Source organism: Lissotriton helveticus, chromosome 10, assembly GCF_964261635.1.
Source record: "Lissotriton helveticus chromosome 10, aLisHel1.1, whole genome shotgun sequence".
NCBI classification, from domain to species: Eukaryota; Metazoa; Chordata; class Amphibia; order Caudata; family Salamandridae; genus Lissotriton; species Lissotriton helveticus.
The window spans coordinates 168,241,042-168,268,096 of record NC_136071.1 but is presented as its reverse complement, the minus strand read 5'-3'; the positions used below and the strand labels follow the sequence as shown (position 1 = coordinate 168,268,096).

The following is a 27,055-nucleotide window of genomic DNA, read 5'->3' as shown; positions in this document are numbered from 1 at the left end:
GGTTCCTGAGATTACCCGCCTCAAATGTTTGGGCTCTCTCTTTATTATATTAGTATGGATAAGCAAATTATCATAATACATAGCACCGTATGTTAATAAATAACATTAAAGCACATGTAATAAAATGCAAGATTACAAAACCACAGTCAATAATACAAAACAGCAACACATTTAATCAACAAATGATTCTAAGTAAATAAGAGAGTTAGGAAGTAACCAAGATCAAACGGGATGTTGCAAGTCAGGTCAATTACTGTCCTTGTTCCAGGACTGTAAAGTTCTGAACATCCAGTGGATAAATATCAGTGAACAAGTGCAATCCCGGCTAGCACGGCCTTGGAGAGAGAAAAAAAAAGATGCAGACCGTATTGTTTGTATTGAGTCAAAGGTGAACGGAGTGTTAAGTGTTTTTTGTAGGGAGCAGGTGCATATATCGCTTGAAGAACAGTCTTTAATGTTACTTTACTCCAGCCTCAGTCAGCCTTAACTCAGAATAATGAAATGTAAATACTGGAGTCACATTTTCACAGAAGTTGTTACCGTTAAATATCTCTGTGGGGTCAGGGAGTAATCTGTAGAGGCCCTAGTATAATTCTAAGAGTGGAGTGTAGATTTCAATTGACATTCTAAACTTTGGTATTTTCTTCATTTTAAGTATAACCTCCATTAAGAAAATATTCTGACATGACCATATCTGATTTAACTTTTAGTTACTGAGTAAGTTCATTGTAGATAAAAATGGCTACATTTTAGATTCCATTCAAGCACCTCCTTAAGAAGGGATAGGACAGACAGAGAGTGAATGAGGCCAGCTCTGGATAAATGTAATAAAGAGAAGTCATCTTATCGCATATTTTAACTATGACTTAAACCCTATTCAAGGTCATACAATTTCACGTGGAGTACTCTGTCTAGCCCTAAAATACTCCTAGGATCAGATACTTCATAATATCCAAATTCAGCATTAAGTTGACCTTTTTATTAGCTAGAACAATAATGAACAACAGGGGCAATGATGGCAATAAACCCCCCCAAGAATCTGTTGAATTGTGCAAAATAAATTACCCCCAATATCAGATTGATGAGTGTTATTATTTAATGAAGCCAATTGTTTATGCTAAAATAGATTAAAGGACATGGTAATGGCCAAATAATCATATGTTTGAATGGCCTCCAGACGCTTACCTTTACGAGGCCAAGTAATCATCTCAGATCTATAAAATGTCATAATTTTAGTTTTATGTATATTCATCATAAGGCCATTTGCTTCACAGTACTGGGAAATAAAATCCAAGTTCCACTGAAGCTTAAGAGGGATCTCATTCATTGATATGAGTTCATTGGCATGTGTGATTATACATTTATCCATAGCTTTGATACAACCATTTTCTTAGTGCACGTTCTTTTCTCTTGGATGAAAGAGCCTGAACTAGTTAGAAACAAACCCTGTCGTTTTTGTGGCATCCGAACCAATGGTGCCTTAAAGAGGACTCCTGCTAATTTGGATGAAATTCTAATCTAGTCCAACAGTAAAGATAAGTCCCTTACAAGATCAATGTTGTTGACAAGCTTTTTGTTTGGGGACATGTGTATTATAGTCTCTGTACTAGCCTGTCTAGTGACAAGCCCACCGTCAATTGTCACACCTGTCCCTCGAATAATTATACATTATATTCCTGTCCTAAATCCTGGTTTAAAGGGGAATGCATTAAAAGTAAAAAGCTGGTCTCCTCCTTGGTGGGAACCAAAGGGTGGGACTTTATTGGGTTGTCGCATCTCGAAAAAACGTTTTTCCTTCATTTTGTAGAACAACATTATTTAAATCAAACTCAACTATTGTATATTCATGTTACTTATACTTTCGTCATTAACCACCTTGACATGTCTTCCTTTTTAGGGTATATTGGAGTTTGACATGGAGTGTTTTAAAAAATATGGAAAAGTCTGGGGGTAAGTTTAAGCTATTTGTTTATTCTTTGGCCATTACAATTTGTGTTCACAGTTGTCGGATATAGTGTCCTAGTTATTTGTCTATGAAATCTGTTTTTCTCAGTACCTTTTAACATTTTGGAGGTTTGGTAACACCACAGGGGTAAAATGTATTGTAATTGTATAGATTGAGTCTGTGCAAATGTATGTAATGCAAGTCTCATATTTGGCCCCTTCATTCAATGAGTATGTCATGCTGCTTTGCCAATGACTGATATTCTTGAATACAGATTAATGGACTTGTGATAGGCTGGTTTAACTTTCAGAATTAAATAGCCATCTTGAAATGTTCTTTTATAGGACTACATTAGCAATAATCCACATACATGAAAAGTGGAATACTCATGAAAGCAAAGTGTTAGGCAATCAATATTTTCTTCTGTTGTGAATATCAAACAGTTGTTATAAAGATACTTGTATTACTGCTTGTCATAAATATCTGTTTAGCACTCTCATATGACATAGGCATTAAGTAGTAAAGTGATGGAAAATCTTGAATCATGCATTACGATGAAATAATTTCCGAAATTAATATTGTTTGACCCTTAAGTACAGCAACCTCGGCCAGACATTTTGGTGTCAAGGTGCTGACTACCAATTAGGTAGGCAAAAACATGTGGCATTGCTACCATTGCCTTAAAGGCAATGAAATGGGAGGTCAGTGGACCAATCTACATGGAGGGAAAGGAGATCTTTCTGTTACACAAAGGAAGACAAATGATATGTTCACTTGAAGATAAAGTTACAAAACCAATAAAGATTTCCCTCTGTATAGTCGAAAAAGCTGGGATGCTTTTCATCCATTGGGGACTACCTCTGCACGAGATGGGAAAAGGAAAAATAATCCTTTTTATGTATAACACAAGCAGCCCGTCCCGACGTTGTCCGAGTATGAATTGCTGTTGGCCAGTAGTATATTGTTTTGTAGGATTTCGTATTGATAGCATTTCTTATCGGTGACAGGCCTGTGAAACGCTCCGATTCACAGTGCACTGCTGATGCACTTAAGAGTGCGTGTTCAGTAGTGTGTGAACTCGAGTTTCCCTATTTTATTTTTCCTTGCAATATTATATAGCGCAAACTCGACAACATGGCATGAGCACAATTTACATTACAGAAGAACACATTTATTTGTGGTAGGCACGGTGAGACAAAGCGATTTGCCTGGAATCACAGGATGTTGAGCTGATGCCGAGATTCGAACGTAGCTCCCCAGCTCTAAAGTTCGCAATTCTAGAACTTGTGGCGGGAGGTGTGTCTAAAAGTGTATGTCGGTGCTGGCCATCAATGAGAGAGACCTGTGCATTTTTCAAATGGGTGGTGAAAAAATATGAGTATGTTGCTGGAGATGTGTGCCACCAATGTACTTACCGGGGGAGGGTACACACCCATCATTCCGCAACTTTCTTTCCGCCTACCATCACTCCGCATACTTTCATTACGAAAGTACCATGACTCCGCAATGCCATTATAACGCATGGCATTACATTTTATATGCTTTTACCATACATACATTTACAAAGAAATTCGTTGTAAATGCATGATTGGTAAAAGCATATATTTTTTTTAATGTTTGGATAAGGTAAGTATCGGTATAGGGGTATATGTTTTGGGGTGTTTGGGTATTTTAAGGGTTCAGAAATCGTTTTTGGTTATGGGGTACAGGGGTAGTTTTAGGGTTTAGGGATAGGTATGGGTTTTGGGGTACAGGGGTATTTTTAGGTTTCAGGGCTAGGTTTGTATTTTGGGGTACAGGGGTATTTTTAGTGTTCATGGCTAGGTTTGAGTTTTGGGGTACAGGGGTATTTTAGGGTTCAGGGGTAGGTTTGGGTTTTGGGGTACAGGGTTATCTTTAGGGTTCAGGGCTAGGTTTGGGTTTTGGGGTACAGGGGTAGGGTTGGGTTTTGGGGTACAGGGGTATTTCAAGGGTTCAGGGCTAGGTTTGGGTTTTTGGGTACAGGGGTATTTTAGGGTTCAGGGGTAGGTTTGGGTTTTTGGGTACAGTGGTATTTTTAGGGTTCAGGGCTAGGTTTGGGTTTTGGGGTACAGGGGTATTTTTAGGGTTCAGGGGTATTTATAGGCTTCAGGGCTAGGTTTGGGTTTTGGGGTACAGGGGTATTTTTAGGGTTTAGGGATAGGTTTGGGTTGTGGGGTACAGGGTATATTTATAGGTTTAAGATGGGTTAGTGTTTAAGGGTGTTGGGGTATTTTAAGGAGTAAGGGTGGGTTATGATTATGGGGTGCAGGGGTATTTAAAGGGAGCAGGGTGGGATTAGCACACGATATTAGACATGGCATAAAGGGCGGAACGTACCACACGCCCCCAGCGTTTGCCACGCCCCCAGCACGCGCGCCCACAGCACAACGCAGACACGCCCACAAGGGACTACTTTGCTGGCACAGTTCTTTTACCTTTTAAATGTATATGGTGGGCGTCTGCATAGCCTATGTCCTTCTGCTGCAACTGCCCTTTCCAAAGCTGTATCGGGTGTTGTGATTGGTGCTGTGGTTCCTGAGATTACCCGCCTCAAAGGTTTGGGCTCTCTCTTTATTATATTAGTATGGATTAACCCACTATAATAGTGGGATGCTTCATCATCAGGTTCAACTATGCCCCAGAAGGTCAGGCTGGGCTTGACCATATTCCAGCAACGTGTACTAAAAATGTCTCATCCACAACCACAGTATTCCTTTATTAATGGAGCGGATAGGTACAGTATAAAATAATTAATAAAGGGGGACAATGAAGGATGTAATGGTCCTATGAACCTCATAGAGCCAACATGTTTCTGCCCCACTCTAATCACCCAAAAATATTCAATGGCATTCGTCAAGCAGGTTCATTTTGCTATCACTACCTTGGTGACGTCCTGTGAATGGCTTTTCACTATGGCATGCAACTGGAGTACTTTACTTGTTTGATCAGAACCCGTGGTACTGAAAGCTGGTTTTGAGCAGAACCAAGTAGATACACAGGTGGTTACATACCCTTGAAGACGGTCTGACTACAGGGCCAAACTTCCCTCCGACCCCTGCGGGGGTTTGAAAATGCCTGCACAAGGTTACTGTTAGAACTGGGGGTCTCTAGTTTGCAATGGTTTGCACCTTTGTCGAAATATGGACCCTTGCTTCTAGTCAGGGTAAGGGGGCTACACTCCTAAAATAACCCCTGCTGAACCCTGTGGTAGATTGGCACGAGCAGGTAGGCTTATCTCAGTGGCAGTGTGTAAAGCATTTGTGAACACATACAGTAATACAGTGAAACAATACAGATGGACACCACACCGGTTTTATAAGAAAAGTATTCTTTATATAGACTTAACACAAGATCCAAATGATAAAAATCCACAATACAGTATTAGGAAAATGACTTTTAAATGATAAAATAGCTTAGTGCAAAGGTGATGGTAAATGCAACACGTTCCTCACAAAGTATGTTTGAATGTGTAACGCAAGATAAACAAATGGTTTGCAGGGAGGAATATGCACTGGTTCCTTGCTTCGGGGGATGCGATCTGTCTGCTCCTCAATGCTTGCACAAAGTAGGCGATGCGTCTGTTCCTTACCGGAGAGGAGGTGAAGCGTCGATCTCATATTGCGTTCCGGTTACGATGCGACAATATGGCGACGCGATGCGACAATCAGTGCGATGCTACAAGATGGTGTCTTTAATGCGGTGCGACAACGTGAAGGTGATGCGTGCACGCCCAACGGCCGTGCGGCGACTTAGGAACTTCTGAGCCACGATAGGCCCTGCGACATGCATCCTCGGTGATGCGACGACAAACAGCTGTGACTGAGACACGCTTTTCCAGTGATGTGATGGCGACCTCTGCGGCAGCGACATGCTTCTCCAGTGATGCGACGGCAACAGCTGTGGCGGCGACACGCTTCTTCTCGTTGCGTAGCGCTTCCAGCTCCCAACAGTACACGGGCTTCTGCATACAGAATTCACAGCAAAAAAATTCAGGGGGGAGCTGGTGGTGAAGTCTTGTATCGCTGAGACTTCAGCAGGAGGCAAGCACACTTAAAACCCTTGGAGATTCTTCTTCAAGATCATGAAAGTTCATTTAAAGTTCCTTCTCCTTTCCTTGGCAAATAAGTAACGACTGCAAGCCAACCCCAGAAAATAGCACAATGGCACAGGGGCAGTCAAATCATTCAGCTTCCTCGGTTCCTCTCCTTGGCGAAGGTTCATCTTGATTACCAGAAGTGATCTAAAGTCTTGGGGTCTGGGCCTCAATATTTATACTACTAATTTCTTTGTTCTCTGAAGGCAGAGAGTGTCTGTACCTGGCCCAAACCAGTTCTGTCCTCACTGGTGCAGCTTCCTGGCAGGAGGTGGAGACACATTGTTGAAAGCAGACTTGGCCTAGGTAGCTGAAAGAAAATCTCCTCTCCCTACTCTCTATTCTATGAGGGCTCAGGGGAGTGAAAGAAAATCTCCGCCCCCTATTTCTATTCAGCTAAGGTCCTATTCAGCTCAGCCCTGACTCATTAGACTACTGGAGCCCAAGCCCTCCTGTCACTCACAAACTAGTAATGCAATACACAACCTAGCAGAGGCAGGCTGGATGGTTAGGTAAGAAAATACCTACTTTCGGAAAGTGGTATTTTCAAACACAGAATGTAAAAATCACCTCCACTAAAAGATGTATTTTAACATTCTGATTTCAGGCATAGTAAATTTGTTTTCCTGCCATGTTCCCTGGGTCAGGTTTATAAGATGTTATAATCAAACTGCCCATTCTGGCCTATAGGGACAGGTAGCCTTACAAAAGTGAAAAACCAAATTGGCTTTAATTCACTATCAGGACATGCCACACATACCAGGGCATGCCCTACCTTTTCCTTACAATACACCCTACACTTGGGCCTACCTTAGGGTGGCTAACATGAAGAAAAATGAAGGTTTAGGGACTGATAAATGGGTGCACTTACCAAGTCGACATGGCAGTACTAGACTGCACACAGGCTCAGCAATGACAGGCCTGAGACACACTTTAGAAGCTGCTTCTGTGGGTGGCACAATCAACGCTGCAAGCCCACTAGCAGTATTTGATCTACAGGCCCTGGGCACGCATGGTGCACTGTACTAGGGCCTGACAAGTAAATCAAATAAGCTAATCATGGAGTGACTAATCCATTACAACTATTTACAATGGGGAGCACTAGCTCTGTGGCACTGCATAGCAGTGGCACAGTGCCCAAAGCATGCAAACCAGCAAAAACATATCAAAAACAGAGGAGAGAACAGCGAAAAATGGAAGGGAGACTCGCACCAATGGTACCAGGTCTAACAGTTTCCATTAATCAGGCTAGTACAATACTCCCTTTGCATGCCATATTTGTATGTACATGCCACAGTGAAACCATAATATGCCCTTGACACCATCATTTTCAAAGAGCTCCTTGGAATAAGGTTGAACCCATCCTTGCTTTTAAGGGCAAGGATAAAACTGATGATGAAGCATGCCTCTATTTGAGTGTGTGAGTGTTATACATAAAAAAGGATTATTTTTCCTTTCCCCATCTCATGCAGAGGTGGGGTCTATCCGTGAAAACACTCTAGCTTTTTCGACTAGGCAGAGGGATACCCTTATTCGGTTTGGTAACATTGCACGCATTGACAATGTTTGGCGATATTTGACTGATTTTGGGATGGAACTGTGGAACAGAAATGTATCTTACATGGTACATAAGCATGTGCACCTGCTCTGAGTGCCTGACTGCATGTAAAACTGGTTCCCTGCCTTTTATTTTGATGATGGCATCACACTTAGCTAGCAGGTGCACAAGAGCTGAGGCAAAGGCTAGTCCCTGAAAATGTGAGATCAAGGACTTTTCCTGTGACCTGAAGGAAGGCACATCAAACAAGCCCTCAGATCAGGCAAAGGATTACTGGCTTTTCCCTGGTTACATAACATAAAACATTAACAGTGAGAAGGCAGTATACTGACCCCCTGTCCTCTTTCCTGAGTAATTCAGACAAGTGTACTGACATTCTATGTATATGTTGTGTGTTTGTATCTGTAGTGCCTTTGTAGCATGGCACAAGATGGAGGGTGAGGATAGCTTCCCCAGAGAGTGGAAATGTACTACCTGCAATTCTGTGCCTGGAGGATGGAGACCCGTTCACTAAAGTGAGTAGGATGGAGACAGGGGTACTTTTATTTATTCCATGATCTGCTAATTATTTCATAGTTCACTAACACAGAGCAGAAGGTAGGGATGAGCGATGGGACTGCAATTTCTGTTGTTCAAGATAAGAAGGTTTCTGGCAGGGCCTGCCCTTTTCGGACTTGCTTCAGGAAGGTGAAGGCAGCCATATACAGAGACCCCGCACTTTGTTGAGCCCATAGTTTTGGTATTTCTCCTCGAAGCCAGTCCCTTTGCTATATCATGCGAGGACCATCACTTTGCACAAAGACTGAGTTTGGAAAGCAGTCTGAACATGAAATGTAAAATATAATTAATCCAATCCAGTTCTGTTATTTGCAGAGCCGAGATCAGCTTGGAGGCCACCTCTGATGACTTTCCTCTAGTCCTCTACTTAGGTAGGCGGCAACTGCTGAAGAGAGGAAGCTGCTTGTGGATGCAGCCACACCAGCAAGAGCCCTAAATGCTCCACTTTCCCAATGAAGGGGACCCGGCGGTCCTGACATCTAAAAAGCTGGTGCCAAATTGGGATCTCTGCATGTGTTTTTCCGGCACCCAGTGGGTCTCTCACAGCTGAAAACAGGTACCTGAGAGGCTTAAGAAATGCATGTGCAGAAGAGACTCTGAAGTGGACTGAAGCTGCAACTGAAGCTAAGACTTTTTCAACTAGAATATTGTACGGAATAAAAAGTAAACTGAGCTGTTGGCTGATGTATACTTTGTGGGTGACTGAGTGACTGCACTTGAGCCTAGCCAGCACAGTGTCCTACAGTAGATGCCAGAGATCAAAAACACTGGGGAACTCCATCAGAAGTGTGAGGTCAGTACCACTTTCCATCACTTAGTTTAACCACCTGATCATTGACACACACTATTACCTTTGAGTTGCAAAACTTTGACTTCCCGTAGATATTATGTCAGGCAGATTCACTTGGACCCAATCTCCAACTTTGAACTCCACCTGTTGGCACTCTTTCACCGCGTCCTTGCTCACATATTTCCCTTGATCTTCCTCACAACTGTCTTTCACCCGCTCACGATTCTCTTCAGACACCATTTAATCACACATCCAGGGCCTGACCAGCTTGGTCGCAGCCGACCGACTCTTTAATAATGCAAATGGTGACACATTTGTGGTGGCATTAGGTGTAGTGTGAATAGCCCACATCAAATCTTTGAGCTCTTTCCTCCAAAAGAGACCATTAGCCACTGACAACTGAATGTTGTATTTGATAACTATTGCAACACTTAACCAAGCCATTGCTGTGGGGATGGTACAACTAGGTGGTTACGAGTATTTTTCACCAATGAGACATACATTTCTGGAACTCCTCTGACACAAATTGCACCCTGTTGTTTGAGACGAGCTCCGCAGGGGTACCCTCTCTTAAAAGCAAGGACTGTAAAAACTCCATCACCTCCTCAGTATTAGCCGATCTAACAAACTGCATTTCTGTCAATCACGTTCTGTTGTCTATCAGCACCAAATCGTACTTTTCCACTCATCCAGCACATACATTGGCTCTATAACATACAAACTCAATTTATACCATGACTTCTTAAGATAGGTATGGCTTCCAACGGAATGGGAAAAGTGACCTCTGTATTGTCACTCAGCGCACAAGCCACACATTCTCTCATGTAGGACTCCACACATCTGTCCACCCAAGGCCACCAAAATGTTTCTGTAATGCACCTTTTCATGGCTCTCATCCCCACAAGTCCTTCATATGTTAGACCCAGCACATTGCTCTGTGATCCATGTACAACCAGCAACTCTGTTCTTACTAGTCCCTCCTTTATGCTCAACTCTGAGAACACATGCGTATAGCAATCACAACCTCACTCTCACATTCAGCCACCTACCCTTTGCTCAATAATATTGGTCACTTCTTCCAACACAGCATCTTTCTGCAAAGCTGCCTTCCATTCCTTCTTCACTTCAAATCCATAATCACAATTCCTAACGCTGCATCAATACAGAAATTATCATCCAGATCCTTTACCACCCTTTCATCTTTGACTCAGGTAAGTTTCCAACATTTATTGCAGACGTTCTCATTCTATGTGCTTTGTCACAGTTGTTATGGGGACATTATACAGAATTCTGAACTTAGAACCCAACACCATGTCGGCTCAATCAAAATCCAGCCAGCAGTATCTGATCAAGATCTTCAAGAGCAGGACTCCATCAGAAGGTTGTAGAATTCGAAGATTTACATAATTGCCAGAAATTGTGTTCCTTTTAGAGGCACCACCACCTTGAGCAATGATATGTACTATTTGGGATGCATTGACTAGAGTGGTTGGCTCCAGTCAACATTCTGCATTCTTGGAACATGGTATTTCACCAGTTTGTTACTTATCTAACATTTTCATATCTAGTCTTCTTTTAGTTTTCTGTTCTGTCTGCTTCATTGATTACACACACAACTCCTTTTTTTAATCCTAGAATGTTTCTTATTTTTCCATTTATAGGTTTGAATATTCATTAATTTTATTCTGTCATTAAATTGTGTTGTTTATTTAGGTTCCCCCAATCTCTTTGATCTGCCACCAAACTACTTGGACGTGAAGATTTTGAGAATTCATTAGCCCCTCCTTGTCTGTGTGTCTATCGAGACTGTCAGGATATTTCCTTCAGGGTCCTATGTTTTCTCTATAAATTAAGATTAGAAATGCAAATCATTATGATTCACTAGACTTGCCACGATATGTGAATATAGTTGGGAGAATGTGCAGTTCCTACAGCGGGGAGGGTAGAGAACAGGTCTCTTATGGATTGCCCTCACACACCCAGAATGGCGTCATGCTTCATCATTGGGCTGTGCTCCTCGTTGGGCCGGCGCTGCAATGCCTGACGGGCTCCCGCGAAGTGGTTCTTTGCCGGAGATCTTTTATGAGACAGCCGTTTGGTGCATGAGGGTGAGTGTTCAAGTAAGTGTGTGAGTGTTAGTGGTGGCTTAAAATAGGTTTAGTACTGCCCTGAGGGAATAATTTTATTCACTGGGTGTGCTAACCTAATTAAGATGTGTGAGCCCTGTGTGGAATAACAATGATCCCACAGGGTGTAGTGTATGAGTGTGGTCGACATGTTTCTTGCCTTCTGCCCCTAACGGGTCACTCAGCAATTCTTCAAGACCAGTGTCTACAAGACTGAATGTTCTAAAACTCTAACACTACTACAAGGCCGGTGCTGAGTACTATGGATGTCACCAGTGGTGTTTTTTGAAAATCTAGGAGAGATCCGGCTTGTTGAGACCTGTAAGAGATATGAAAATTTAAATTTCCAGAACACATCTGTAAAACAATAGTACCCACCAATAGTGCAGTGACTTCCATTCATATTCAAATACTGCCAAAAGGTAAGGTATTGTTGGACATACTATGGGTGAGTGGGGATTAAAAATGAAAAAAGACTCAGTGTACATTACACGGCGTAGTAAATTGTTAGAGCTACACCTTACCAACGAAGGATTGATGATAGCCTTGCATTTCCTTGTGACACCGAAATGTGGTGGTTCCAGCGTTTAGTGCCGATTACATGTGGGTATATGGCAATCCAATTGCAGCATGCCCAACAGTGCTAGCGCATAGTAAAGGCACTCGAGAGTTCAAAAGTGCACCGGTACGCTGATGCATGAACAATTTGCGATAATCAACTCTTATACATGTGACAGGGCATAGTCGTGTGACCCATTACTTTAAAATCTATGCTGGTTAACATGGCGTAATCGTAAGAGAGCAGAATAGTTACTCACCCCCAACGTACGGGGTAGCCTTGCGAGCACTAGGTTGCTCACTCTGAAAACACCAAGTAAAAATAATCACAGAGTCCAGCGGGCAGCTGTTAGTGCTAAGTCCTACCGCTATCCGGTGGTGAGACTCACGATCTGTAGTGGAATAAAAGAATAGGTACTCACATAGCGGGGGCACGCAACTAGCGGTGCTCCTACCCTGCCTCAGGCTCCTGTGACGGGACATTCCGCTTTGGGCATTAAGTAACATATGTCAGTGCGCGTTAGCATGAACAATAGAACAATGCGGCGGGTGGCCATCTTGGGAGTTAAAATGTGAACGGGGATTTTTTCACAATACAACTTTATCCAGACTAGGCAGCAGACGTGTGAAAAATCTATATTGGACGTATAAGTTAAATCTGATAGTGACTTTGAACGTCTGTTAACATTCTCCCACCTACAGTTTTCCTGGACCTCATACAAGGAAGGTGTGGTGGATAATTAGTTATTCACATGATAGAATGTAATGAGGCAGAGACAGCCAAGGTTTTATATACATTGGGTGGTTGACTTGCGCTGCGCACTACACTTCCTTAAGTATTGTTAAATACACCTGTGGCATGTATTAAGTGTAAGGCAGTATTATACCTGTAGTGATTATGTAAGCAGTGTACCTCAAGTAAGGAGGTCCTGGGGGTAAAGTGTTGTTCAGTACCACACATGGGATGTCATCATTAAGGCCCCTAGTGTTACTGAAAATTTTAAAAATCCATTTTGGCTCCTTTCTTAAAAGGGCTTCCTTACTGATCACTGGGTATGATTCCAAGATGGTCCAACAGATGTCATTGGCAGTGTGGTTGGCTTCTGTGTAATGTGTGCACATCTTGGCATTATTTCTCCTACACCTTATTTATTTATTTATTTTTAGAGTTTTCTATAGCGCGAACCAGACCCAAGGTAGGGTATCAGAGCGCTTTACATAGTGAACCAAATATTCGATAGCACATATAGTAAACAGGTGTCATACAAAAAAAAACACATCATAAAGGTTGTCAGCACATCATAACTTAGTTCAGGGAAAAATCAGAAAAGCAAGTCATTCTGAACGATAAAAGTAAATTCGAGACTGTGCGAGTCTTAGCTTCTAAATATCAGTAGACGGCGAGTGTAGTCAAATTTTGAGGTTGTGAGCTGGTGTGGTGATTGTGCAGGTTTAAGTGAGGAATTTGTTCATCAAGAATAGTTTTGCTTCCTTTTTGAAGAGAGGTATTGGGACGATTTTTCTGATGGATGGCGGAAGCGAGTTCCAGATTCTTGACGCCGCTCCCGAAAATGCTCTGTTGAAGGTTTTAGTCTTGTTGAACTGCAGGGGTTTCAGGAGTAGATTGTCCGCACTCTTAGAGTGTCTATTTCCTCCAGATAAGGTAAGTTTCTGGGCTAGGTATTGGGGGATGTTGTGGAGTATTGCCTTATGAGTGATGCAAGCCATCTTTACGTGGATGCGAGCTTCATAAGGTAGCCAGTTTAGTGCCTTTAGGTGTGGCGATATGTGGTCAAATTTCCTAGATCCTGTTGTAAGTCTTGCTGCGGCGTTGAGACAGGCTTTTAGAGGGGCGGTTGAGATTTTGGGAAGCCCTGAGAGGGTAGAACATCCCTACTCCCGCCTTGATATGACTAAGGACTGGACTGCAGTTTTGAGGTCTGGGTTTTCGATGAATGGCTTCATTTTTCTGAGATAGCTGAGGTGAAAGCGAACATTTTTAGCCATCAGGTTGATGTGAGCTTGCATGTTAAGGTTCTTATCCAGTGTGATTCCAAGCAATATTGTAGAGTTCGCCAATGTTGGTGTACAGTTCAGAGCAGTGATTATTTTGGTGCATTCCTTTGTTTCCCGGGAGTTGTTAGGGGGGAGATTAGAAGAAATTCAGTTTTTTGTGAGTTTAGCTTGGGGAAGTGAGTTGCTAACCATTGGACTGTTTTTTCGAGAGCTAGATTCATTATCATTATCTCTTCGATGGAGGTGATCTTAATGTAAAGTTGAGTGTCATCCGCGTATATGTGTTTGGAGATGTTCACCTGCTGTTGTAGATCGGTAAGTGGTTCGACGTATAAGTTGAATAGTGTGGGGGATAGGGAGGAGCCTTGTGGTACTCGTAGTAGGTTAGGTGAGGAGAGCGAAAGAGTCTTGTTGTTGATGAACGATTGCGTTCTGTGTTCCAGAAAGGATTTGAACCATAGAAGGACTGTGCCAGATAAACCCATCCTGTTTTCTAGTCTTCTTAGGAGTTTGTCATGATTGACCGTGTCGAAGGCTGAGGAGAGGTCGAGCAGGACTAATAGGCAGGTTTCATTACTGGCAAGGGCTAAGAGGGCGGCATCTACTATATGCAGGATGGCTGTTTCAGTGCTACGACCAGGTCTGAAAACTGACTGGTGGATGTTCAGTAGATTGAAATTTGTGATGTGTTGTAGCGATTCTAATTTTTATGGGGCGAGACATCATACCCACATACATGAGTTTATATGGACGTGTGATTAAATATACGCAATTGCAGATGTTGCAATTAGTGTGTATCCTTTGAACCCACGACATTGTGTCTCTCAGAGTAACCGATTTGCTAGCTTTTGTCTGAGGGCAGACTATACATTGGCCACAAGGATGGTGGCCCACAACCGGTGGTAGGCTCCAGAGTTGGTTGGTCACCAGGGGTTCTTTCTTAGGTCTTGTTCTGATTAGAAGATTTTTTTAATTATTCGTTCTCTTGAAGGCGAATCTGGGGGTTCTACTGTGGAGTCGCCTATATTGAGGAGCTTCAAGTGCTTGTTTATGATCTTTTTGATCATATTTGATTCAATGGTGTAGGTGGTATCACATGTAATTTGGTTGGTGTTGGTTTTTTCATTGGTCTGTAAGAGTATCCCCCTGTTTGTGTTGCCTGCTCTCTTGCTAGTGGTTTTGATAGTATTTGTCGGATATTCCCATCTAGCCAGATGGGTTGTAAGCTCAGAAGCCTGTGTATTAAAGTCTTCCAGCTTTGAGTACTTCCGTTGCGTCTGCTAAATACTGCCACTAAGGGAAACAGTCTCCACAAAAGAGGAAGTAAACCTAATCAGTACTATGCCTCTGGAGGTAATGGGGATAGCAGAGGACCATGAGAGATGGTCTCAGATACTGAACAGCATCTGAGGAGGAAAAGTAATCTCAGATTGAACACAGAATGCTGCCGGAATGAAATTAAATAGTGCATTAAAGAGCAAATAGGCTAGCTGACCTACTCTTAGTAACCTGCTCAAAGCAAAATTTGGATCTGGTGAGTTCAAATTTGAAATTTATGAGTTCCATGGCTGGGGACGTTTGAGGGAGAAACTTGCAAGAAAAGATCAAACACAATTTTATGAATATTGTAGTTCAGCTTAAAATCGCATTGTGGATCAAGATAAAAGTAGACCTCTTCCCAGGCCGTTAGTATGGACCGAGGGCTGGTTAGATTTTCAGTTTGTGAATCTCCCCCAAAATCTGAGTTCACATAGAGAATATTTGTGGGGGGGGATCCCAGCTTCCCCACCTGATTAGTCATGTGATCCTATGCAAATCGATCTTTGTACCACAGGTCCCTAACATTCCAAAATTGTAATCACAAAACAATAGGCCAAACTCTGGAATATGGTATGGTATGATAAGATATCTATAATTACATATACTTCAACATATTTAAGCTGACAGTTACATCTGTGATAAATTCATTTATTTTCCCTCTCCATCTTTCTACCTCATTCTTATTTCTTTCAGAACGCCCTTTTCCGTCTTCTTTAGCCCCTACGCAACAGTCACTCTCTGCATTGTTTGCTCTGATTACAGAAATTTTACGTTTAGCATTTGTGCCTGCATAAGCACGGACTACTCCTTACTGGACTGTTTGCTATAAGTGAAAATACCGCTTTAAGTTTGCCTCTGACATAAAAGTTCCCTATTGACCCTCTTCAGTAGTTTCTACAGGGGCAGAGGCCGCATGGAATGTTGAGTTAGTTCTGAGAATCTGAGGACTGATAGTAACCCACGTCCCCATGACTGTATCACTGTGTCACAAAAGTCTGTTCTGCTATGCTGCTGGCTTCAGTCAGTTTACAGATATGGTTCTTTTTTGTTCTACAGGATATTTGATGGGCGGATCCCGATACTAGCTGTCATGGACCCCATTATAGTGAAAAACATCCTCGTGAAAGAGTTCTACACCCACTTCACAAACAGGCGGGTACGTTTCTAAAAAGGTGCAAATATAACAGAAGTGACCTGGTTATTTAATTAATGCTAAGCACAGGCTCAAAGGATGGGACTGTTCATCCTTGTGTTTGCAGTCATTATTTTTGTTTTAGACTTCTTTTTTCACATATATTTGCTGTGAAAGAGTGGGTGAAAGGTTTGGGGTGACTTGCAAACCAAACATCTTTGAGGTGCTTTGAATGTGCCAATATTTTATAGTAGTTAGGAATGTTCTTTTTGTAGTTGCTAGAGTGGTATGCAGTGCATCACATTGTCATTTTTTAAAAAAAATATTTTATTTCAGCAGACAGTTATACAGAAATAAAACTCCCTGATACAGGGACCAAGTCAACAATCATTATATACAAAATCATGAAGAGGCAAAAAATAACATTGCATACACTTGGAATAGTCAATCAATAAAAAAAAAAAAGAAAAAAAAAAAGAATCAAATCCATTTTGAAATAGGAGCCCATACATTTCAGCCAAAAGTTTTCTTTTTTATCCCCTTCATCCTATAGACAGCGATCTCTAGTTGATATATAGATAATAATTTCGACTGCCAGTGATTAAAGACCGGTGGATCAGGGTCTAGCCATCGAGAGGTAATACAAGATCGAAATATTGACATACAAATAAATAAAAATCCTTCCTCTGCTCCTGATCTAATTCCAATTTCCTGTGCCTGAATTCCAAAAATTACCAGTTCTGCAGTCATTTGTACATGTACTCCCAGGATGATATTTAAAAAAAATTGAATGTCTTTAATAAATTGAGACAGCCTGGGGCATTTAAAAAACATATGAATAGACTCTGCAGCAATGTAGCCACATTGGCTACACTTATCACCATTACCTGGTTCCATTTCGCCAATTTGGCAGGTGTGTAATATAGGTCAAAAATAGACATAAAATTTTGGCTTTTTAGTGAGCCATTAAATAAAGTTTTAATTGATAATTCTAATGCTCTGAGTATATCTACTTTATCTACTTCCAATTTTCTTTGCATTTATTTTCAAACACCGGTCCAATTTTTTTTTCCTTACGGCTGACTTCAAGTACATCGATCTTATTTATCACAGGATGATCTAACATTCCCTTGGAATCCAGATAACTTCGTGATTGGAGATATTTGAAAAAATCAGTTCTTGAAAGATTAAATTTGTGTTGTAGAAAAGAAAAAGTAGCAACTTGATCCCCATGGTAGAGGTCTCCTACCAAATGAACACCTGCATGATGCCATTTTTTCATCACTTGGTCCCTAAAGATCACGGGTAAAATCGGATTATTTCTCAAGGGCGTGTAATAATTTAAATCAAAGCAAAAACCAAATCTTTTTTTCATTTGTTTCCATATTTCAAAAGCGGCTATCATGATTTTGAATTTGTTTTTTTTTTAATAGTAATTAGGTTCAATTATTCTTACTAGGCATTGCCTAGCCTCTATCCCTAATAGCATTTCATAGATTGAAGGACTAACCGATTCACTAATTCTAATATCATGGAAAATTAAAATACCCATATGTCTCAGTAGAGTAGCCCAATAATACAACCGAAAATTCGGGATTCCCCAGCCACCCTTCATTCTAGGAAGAAAGCACCATTTCAAAGCTCTTCTAGATCGTCGATAGCTCCAAAGGAACCTAGAAGACATTCTCTCCATCTTGCAAAAAAAAAACGTTGGGAACTACAAGGGTATCGTGTGAAACAGATAAAGAAATTTCGGAAAAATGTACATCTTCAATATATTAGTGTGACCATACAATGAAAAATTTAAATTATTCAGCCTCGCCAGAGTTCTGCCTGCAGAGTTTAATACAGGATCTAAATTGAGACGTACTATATCGTCTATTTTGGCACTAATTGTAATACAAAGGTACCGGGCATCTGAAGCAAAAACCATATCATTTGGGCGACCCTCCTCAGAATGAATCAGCTGAGTTTTAGAGATATTCAGTTTGTATCCCGAATACCCCCCAAACTGCTGAGCTAATTCAACAATTTTAGGTAGAGATTGTTTGATATCGGCAGTAGTAATAGCAATATCATCTGCATTTGCAAACACCTTGTAATCAATCTGATGGATCCTGACCGGGCTTTTTTCGGTTTCATTTTCCAGTTTTATTCAAATAAGGTTCGATGTATAGTGCAAATAACAAGGGGGAACAAGGACACCTTGCCTCGTCCCCCTTGTTATTACGAAATCGTCGGAAACATCACCGGCTATTTGGATTGTAGCCCTGGGGTGATGATATATTGCCTATACTGCCTTATTATATTCTCTAGGAAATCCCTTCCACGTCAATACAGGCCACAGAAACCTCCAGGAGACCCTGTCAAATGCTTTTTCAGCATCCAACAGGGCCACCGCAACCGGAGATCCTGTAGCCTGTGTCCAATCCAAAAGTGAAATAACCCTCTTCACGTGATCTGTCGTATCCCTGTTTGAGATAAATCCGTGCTGCCTTATTAAAACCAAAGCGGGCATTAATTAGTTCAGCCTATTAGCTAAAATTTTAGAAAAAATCTTTCTGTCGGCAGTAATGAGAGAAATGGGTCTGTATGAGCCTAACTCAGTAGCCTCCTTTCCTTTTTTTTAAAAAATAACTATAGTGGCGAAAGACCATGATTCAGGAGGATAAGCCAAAAAAGCATTATGAAATACTTTAAGTAACTCATCTTTTAACAATCCACGGAATGTACGATAAAATTTGAGGGGTATATTGTCAGGTCCCATTGCCTTCCCAAGAGCTAAACCTAAGATGGCTGATTAAATTTCTTCCCACGAGATAGGGTTTGCTAATACCGTTTTTTGTGCTTCAAAGAGTCCAACACTATCAAGGTTTTCAAGATACAATAGCTCATTCCTTCCTGCATCCATACCATCACGAGACTCATCAAACAGTAATTGATAGAAATCACGGAATACTTTTAGCACATCTGTTTTTGATTGCTGCATAGCCCCATTTACATCGCAAATTTTAAAAATATCATTAGATACTGCCTTCTGTCTAAGTCGTTGAGCTAATACTCTCCCTGTTTGCTCACTAAATTCATAACACTCCGTCTTAAATTGTCTATGCTTCTGTGCAATCTGCTCAGCCATATGAGAATATATTGTATTCCGTTTGAGAGTCAAGTCCAGTTGGGCTTCTTCAAAACACCGACCTGATATAATACTTTCGGCTAGCTTCAACTCTGCCTTCATTACCTTATCCGATTCCTCGCTAAACTTGTTCCGTCTGGCTTTACGTTGAAAATTCGAAAAGCTAAGAGTTTCCACCCTGACTATTGATTTAAAAGTATCCCAGACTATTTGAACAGAAGCAGTAACAGTATTATGTTAAAAAAATTCCTTAATGATTGTAGTCATATGTTGCAAATAATCGTCTTCAAATAATAGATTTCTTTGAAAAGACCAATTCGTTTTACCACCCCCTGCTTTAGAAAGCAGTTGTATTTCAAGTATTAGTGGGTTATGATCTGAAAATAATTTAGGGAGGATTTCGATATTAGCTTTCTCTAAAAAATATTGAGAAATAAAAAAATAATCCAAACGAACACATTTTTGATGTGGGGCAGAAAAGAAACTATATCCAGGTTCACTTGGACGAATAGTATTCCATACAGCAATAAGCCCGTTTCCTAAAACTAATTCGCGGAGAGCTCTAAAAGTCCGATACTTTCTACCCGAATATTTCCCAGTTCCCCTAATATCAAACCCAGCATCGATATGAATATTAAAATCCCCGTAAAGGATTATCGGTTGGATCCATGAGGCGAGCTCTAAATTAATAGAATTCATTAGTTCAGCTTCATCTAGATTAGGGCCATACAGTGAGAAGATAGGGAACCTATTTTCGTCAATCTTAAATTCTGCCAGCCCCTATCTCCCCCATTTATCTGCCAAAGTTTTAATACATACCCCTAAACCATGTTTTGCAAGACTAGCAACCCCCTTTTTAATCCCAGTCTGCTTCGAACAGACTACCAGATCTTAGCCTAATTTTTTTTGCCAATCTCTATTAGCCCAGGCGATATGTGTAAACATAAAATATCTATTTGTAATAGCTGTACCATTTTACGTAAAAATCCCTTTTTCTTGAAGTCATTAAGACCATTAATATTCAGTGTGCAAACCTTCAGTTTCTTATCCATTCTTAAATGAAAAATGTAAAACGAGCATATCCTTTCTGTTATAATCTAGACTGCAAAACTTCGCTCTTAAGAGCAACATAGGTATGATCTGCCCTTGTTTCCATACAATGCTAACTGCTGCTGAATTACACCCTACCCACCACCAACCCCAGACCACCACCACCCCCACCCCTCCTCCTTACCCAAAACCCCACCTAACCCACCATCTGAGGCACAAGGACTGTAAGTCCCTGAGAACGCAGAGCACCCCCCCCTTTCATTGGTTGGAAAAAAGAGAATAGCATCATTCAAAGACAATCTAATTTAACAAAGCTTTGATATTCACCCCTCTTCCTTGGGGCAGAAAAGAGTCAATCCAAGAAACAAAATCAAAAGGGAAAAACCATCCCAAAAAATTAAATCAAAACGGGGGAACATCATCTCAATTTAAATCATCATATGATAATGTCATAATGTCATAGTGTCATCAGGTATTCTTTTGCCACAATTTCGGGAAAAAAAACTTTGTTTGACCCTTTACAGTGACTTTTAGTTTAGCTGGATTTTGCAAATACACCACTGCCCCCTTTTCCTGAAACCCGGCAATTAATTGACGTAAATGCCAACGCTTGGAAACAGTGGCTTGACAAAAATCCAGCCGGACAAAAAAATTACATCCTTTAGCAACTCCCTTCTTATCGGGCCTAGCTAGACCGAAAACAGCTTCTCTAGCTAAAAAGTTATTAAATCTGACCAATATGGCTCTTGGGTGGTCAGCCTCGGTTTGCCTGGCCTTATTCACTGTAAAGGGGAAGCGGTGTGCTCGTTCAATAACAAGTGGCCAATCCCATGATGTTAATTCCGGGAATGCTTCGGAAAATAGCTCACAGAAAAATTTGCGCACGTCTGACACACCGAAGCTTTCAGGAATCCCCAAAATACGAACATTTTTCTATGTGACTGATTTTCTAACTCGGTGAGTTTGAAACCAATATCATCTCATTGTGCTTTGACGTAGATGAGCTCAATTTTTTGCACTGCCTCTTCATCCTCTAACACAGAAATTCTCGTCTCAGCTTCAGAAACCCTTGAAGAAATATCCGTGCAGATTTTTGTAACTCATCTCACAGCATTCTGTACTTTGCGACATGTAGCTTGTGTACGAGCCAATTCAGTCTTTGTTTCCAGGCTATGTGCCATCATAGTTTGATAAATCATTACTAAAGTAACTTCCTGATCGGATGAGTTTTCCTCTTGTCGTACCTGCCCTTCTTCCAGACAGCCAGACTGAGATACTACTTCGGATGATGCACCACCGGGGTCAAGAGATTTGTTTCTAGTACCCTGTGTCTTCCTAACCTTATGCTTTTTGACCGTTATGGCAGATCCCGGAGAAATTTAGCTAATTCTTAATTCGTCATCATCCAAGCTGCTATCACCAGGATAATATGCCCAATCTTTATCGATGCTCTCATCCGACGTGTGGTCTGACATAGAATAAAAATTATCCAAAACTTCTTGAGAGCTGGCAAGATCCAACCATGAAACTTCACTCAGTGCTAATAATGTAGCTGCCTCCGATAAACAATTCAGCCCACCAGAGCTATCGGTAACTGCTTGAGAGACCGGATGAACTACAGGACCCAGAATGCCTTTGGGCGGTTCTTTCTCGTCATGTCTGCAGTCAGAGTCCAATAATGACATTTCTTCAGGAACTTGAATCAAAGTTTCTAAAGGGGGCTCATCCTGCACTAAAATACTCAAAGAATCTCCCTTAGCATTAATCACCCGATCCTCATTTAAATCAGTTACCGGGCTCTCCAATCACGCAGTCTGCGTCTTTTTTGTAAGTTGCTTCTCAAACATGGCAGGTACTGTTTGTAATGCCGGGTTCATATTACGGGACTTGTTGACTCGCTCCCCCCCCTTTCTTGCTGCAATTTGTCATTGGGATAAGGAATCAGCCGTTACAGTCGGCTCCCCCGACTCACCCGCCTATTGAGCAGTACACGAACACGAACAAACTCCAAGGTAGAGAAATCAATCAGCAGCCATTATGCGAAAATCCTGAGGTGAGTACCGCAGCAAATTTTTCCCACTCTTCCGACCAGGGAGAAGAGGAGCAAGCAGCTCACAGAGCCAAAGCAGCGGTCGCCATCTTGCCTCCGCATCACATTGTCACTAATGAAAGAGTGTAAACATTTGCTATAGAATTGAGCATTACTAATGGCGAACCTGCCTTGGGCATCAGAAAGTAAACTGCCTTTAAAAAGTGACATGCAGACATTTGGGGCTGCAAAGTGAAAACATGAGGCTTTGATATTTGAAAACACACATATTTTAAAAGTTCATCACCATGCTATGTTTAATGTCTCTTGCTTAAATAACATAGGGCCATATGTATCAAGCGCCCCATTTGCAATTCTGAAATTGCGATTTTTAGCGAATCGCAATTTCAGAATCGCAAAATGGCATGTATGTAGAAAATCACAATAAAATAGCAATTTCTTAAAAATCGCTATTTTCATTGCGATTCCCCCAATAGCGATTCCTTAACGGACAAAATTGCAAAATTGCGATTCCTTAACGGAAAAAAATCGCAAAATTGTGATTTTCGCAAATCAACCAATCAGAAACTCAGGTGCAGCTTGCTGTCATCACAACCAGGAAGTGTGACTACCGATGCTGCACCTGAGTTTGTGAAGCAGTCAGAGTGAAGCAGTGGTGGAGAGTGATACTGTTGTGGAGGAAAAAATGCAGGACACAGGAGACATTCCCAGCCAGGACACCCCCCAGCAGCAGCAGGCTGACAACCAGAGGAAGAGGAAACAAAAGTTTTCTGAAGCAGAGCTGGAAGTCCTTATTCAAGAAATGGTCACAAGCCATGAGCTGCTGTTTGGCAAAAAATCTCTGAGGGTGCCTGAGACACGGAAGAGGCGCATATGGGCAGACATACAGCAAAAGGTGAATGCTGTTGGGGTAACACATAGAAGTGTCGAAGACCTGCGTAAGCGCTGGTACGACATGCGCCAGCGCTCCAGGAAGAAGGTGGCTGCCAGGTTGGAGCAAGCCAGGAAGACTGGTGCAGGGACCTCCACTGACTCAACACCTTTGGAGGAACTGGTGGAGGCAACCCTACTTCCTGAAAGCGTCATGGGCGTGGCTGACCTGGACAGCTTGGACCCCCCGGGAGCAGGACAAGGTAAGAGGCATGCCATCACACCCCGGACCCCAACTACCCCCACACACCCAACAGCGACCCAGGGGCAGGACTAAACTAGAAGTCCAGTGCAGGTACACAAACACACACTGCAATGCATTATGGGAGATGTAGTCACATGCACATTACAGTGGTGCATTTACACCCAGCCTGTCCACAAATTCATGCGCACATCATGAAAGGAAAAAACAAGATACAAGTAATCCCAACAAGTGAAATGTATTCATTGTCGAGTGCTAGTCAGAACAGAAAATAAATGTGTGCTTTTACGTCCACAGCATCAACTGCAAATCAGACAACAGGTAGTGGGAGACAGGGCAATTCCCCTACCAGACCAGCATCTGCGCAAGAGGAGGAAAGTGAGGACGAGTCTAGCCCAGTGAACCCCCCCAAGCGCCGCAGGAGGAATGTTGTACGATCACTACCCCCTTTGGAGAATGAGGGCCAGGACACTGATGGCCATGGCCAAACTGATAACACACAGCCAGAACCACAACAACGCCCCCGTGCAGAGCCAATGCCAGAAGTTCTAACCAGGCGCAGGTCCCATGTTGCCACAAGTGCTGTAGATCCAGGGGATTGGTCCGTGTTTGCCGGTCTTGAGTTGAACATGTTGCAGGTAGAGTGCCTGCAAGCGAAAAATATAAAGTCACTCCAAAGGGAAGTCAGGGCAGGCTACAGGAGCATGACATGTGCCATGGAGGCACTTTGTGCTGAACTCAGGTCCGACCGTGCAGCCAGGCGTAGGGAGATGCAGCGTCTGGACCAGTACACACGGGTGGTGAACCGCCTGTCCTCTTCCAACAATGTTTTAGCTAGGTGCAGCATCTGCATGCAGCGCGAGGTGGCGCACAACAGCCAGGACGTGGCAAGGGCCCTGCTCCAAATCTCTACGGCTGTAGATGAGCTGCGCGCAATCCGCACTACTGGGCCAGGAGTCCTGACTCCAACTGATGAGGATGCCATGTCAGGAAGGAGTAGCGCCACTCCCACCCCAACCATGGATAGGCACCGTAGTGGCCGTAACATTAGGGCTAGTGACCCAAGTGAAGGAGGCACTGTGCATCCCCAAACAGGAGCTTCCTCCCGCCAGCGCCACTTGTAAGGAGATATACATGGGACCACAGGATGGGTGCAGCTACCCACTGCGCATGAACACTTGCCCCTGATGGGAGACTTGCACTGTGCATGAACATGTGCTGGACATTTTGATGGACATTGTGTGGCACTCAGCCTGTGTGACTGTAACAATCCTGATGTTAAGGAATAAAAAAGTCTGACAATTGAAATATAGCATTGTGTCATTTTCTCTTACCTAAAAATAGTTGCGCGTGATCTCATTCCGCCTCTGGCGCCCAGCAGCTGCACCAACTATACCGGCAGGCATGGCCCCTCCACATCTGATGTGTCTGATTCACTGACCTCCACCGGTGTGCCTTTCCTGGTGGCAATGTTGTGCAGCATGGCACATGCTACCACTATCTTGCAACAGGTTTCTGGGCTGTATTGTAGTGCCCCTCCACTCTTGTGTATGCACCTAAATCTGCTTTTGAGAATCCCAAATGTCCTCTCAATGGTGGCTCTTGTTGCAATGTGGGCGCTGTTGTACAGCCACTCTGCTGCATTGGCTGGATTGAGGTAGGGCGTCAGTATAAAGTCACGGACTGCATACGCACTATCACCTGAGGGGAGGAAGGTATATGGTTAGACACTGTCCTGCACATGCTATTCTTAACAAGTGTGATCTTTCTTCAAAAGCATTTACCTAGTAGATAGCCCTCGCCAAACTCCCCACTTGTGAGTCTACGGTGTATCCCACTGTGGCGGAAGATGTATGAGTCATGCGTGCTGCCAGGGTATTTGGCAACAATGTCCGTGATGATGTGTTTGGCATCACACACCACCTGTATGTTCAGGGAATGGTAAGATTTGAGATTCCTAAACACGTACTCATTCTGGGAGGGGCAATATTGCAACGTGTGTCCCATCTATGCATCCGATGACTTGGGGAAATTGGGCAATTTGATAAAAGTCCTGTTTGGCCTGGTCTAGTGCCTGTGGGGTGCTTGTGAAGTGAATGTGGTGGGGCAGCCTCTGTACCATGGCATCAAGGAATGCATGGAAAAAGCACGAAAGAGCACTTTGTGACACCCCTCCTGCTGTGGCTATCACCCCCTGGAAACTGCCTGATGCCAAGAGGTGGAGGGAGCACAGGACCTGGATGTGGGTGGGGATGGATTGTGTCCTGCGTGTGGGGTGTTCAAGGAAGGGTTTGAGTTCCTCAATTAAATCAAGGATACTCTCTTCACTCAGTCTGTAGTGTGTGTAGATGTCCTCCTCTGTGCGCTGGAAGATGGAAATGCGCCAACGGAATATCCTCTCCTGGCGTCTCCTCCTCTATGCAGCAGCTCTCAGTCGCAGCCTCCTCGCTATCACGTAAAGCCCAGACATTGTGGAAAAAGTCTGTTGCATTGTGGGCCTCCTTAAATAGTTTGCACCTGGTTACCACCTGCTCTCACTTGGTGGTAATTGCGATTCTCAAATTTGCGAATTTCATGAATTCGCAAATTGCGATTTTTTGATACATTCCATTGCGATTCCTTATTTTGCGATGACCCCATTTGCGATTTTCGCAACCTGCGATAATCGCAAATTAAGGAATCGCCAGGGGAATCACAGAATTCAGGCTCTCGCAACGTAAGGAATCGCTATTTTAGCGATTTCTTATTTAGCAAGGAAATTTTGCTTTATACATTGAAAATAGCGAATTCTTATTCGCAAACGCTGTTTTTTACGATTCGCAGCGTTTGCGAGTAAAAATTCGCTTGATACATATGACCCATAGTTCTTCTGCAGGTAAGGTTATGTGTTTCGTTAAAAATAAAGATTTCTTTAAAAGAAGGTTAGATGAAGTCAGAATGTGTTTTAGGAAGACTTTTCACCTGCCCAATAAATGACGTTTGCAGAAAGCAGAGGGGTGGAGGTGTCCTTTTGGAGAAAGTTGGATTCCAGTTGGATGTAGCCCGAAAAGCCTGGCACATGCTCTGTAACATTATTTCTGATATAAATTCATCCCTAGTTTAGGAGTTTCAGAACCCTTGCAGAACCCTTGCAAACACCTTTGCAAGAGGCAGACTCAGACAGATTTATAGATGGGTGACTGCAGAGGAGTTTCAGACTTCATGCAGAACTGAAGGGAGCAGAGCGGATGTGATATGCAGATGTAGGGAAGGAGAGGGCAGACTTTGATGGAGAGCAGGCAGGATGCAGACGAAAGAAGATTAGATGGGGGTTTTGTTCCATTCTGACTTTTATTAAAATCCCTAAACTTTATGCTTTGACTAACTGACTTTGTTTTTTTTTTTTTTTTGGTTAAAAACTTTTATTGAGCAACAAAATCATGTTTACAGAAATGGGCCTACAACCGCACGGGCTGGCCGCTAAGATCGAATCACAATGTGATAAAACCAATGTTCGCCACTCCGGCGGTCAGGCACAAACCGGATACAAGATGTCGCCCACAATATAAACAAGATAAGGCAATTTTCTTT

The 27,055-nt window shown here is 42.5% G+C and overlaps 1 protein-coding gene across 1 annotated transcript in view; it reads left to right on the top strand.

Moving 5' to 3' along the window:
• The window catches only part of LOC144786061 (cytochrome P450 3A21-like), a 258,043-nt gene that overhangs the window by 46,469 nt on the left and 184,519 nt on the right, over positions 1-27,055 (top strand). The window contains exons 3-4 of the mRNA XM_078665006.1: positions 1,898-1,950; positions 16,042-16,141. Coding sequence (XP_078521132.1) covers positions 1,898-1,950; positions 16,042-16,141 — 153 coding nt within the window. The remainder of the gene's footprint in view (positions 1-1,897; positions 1,951-16,041; positions 16,142-27,055) is intronic.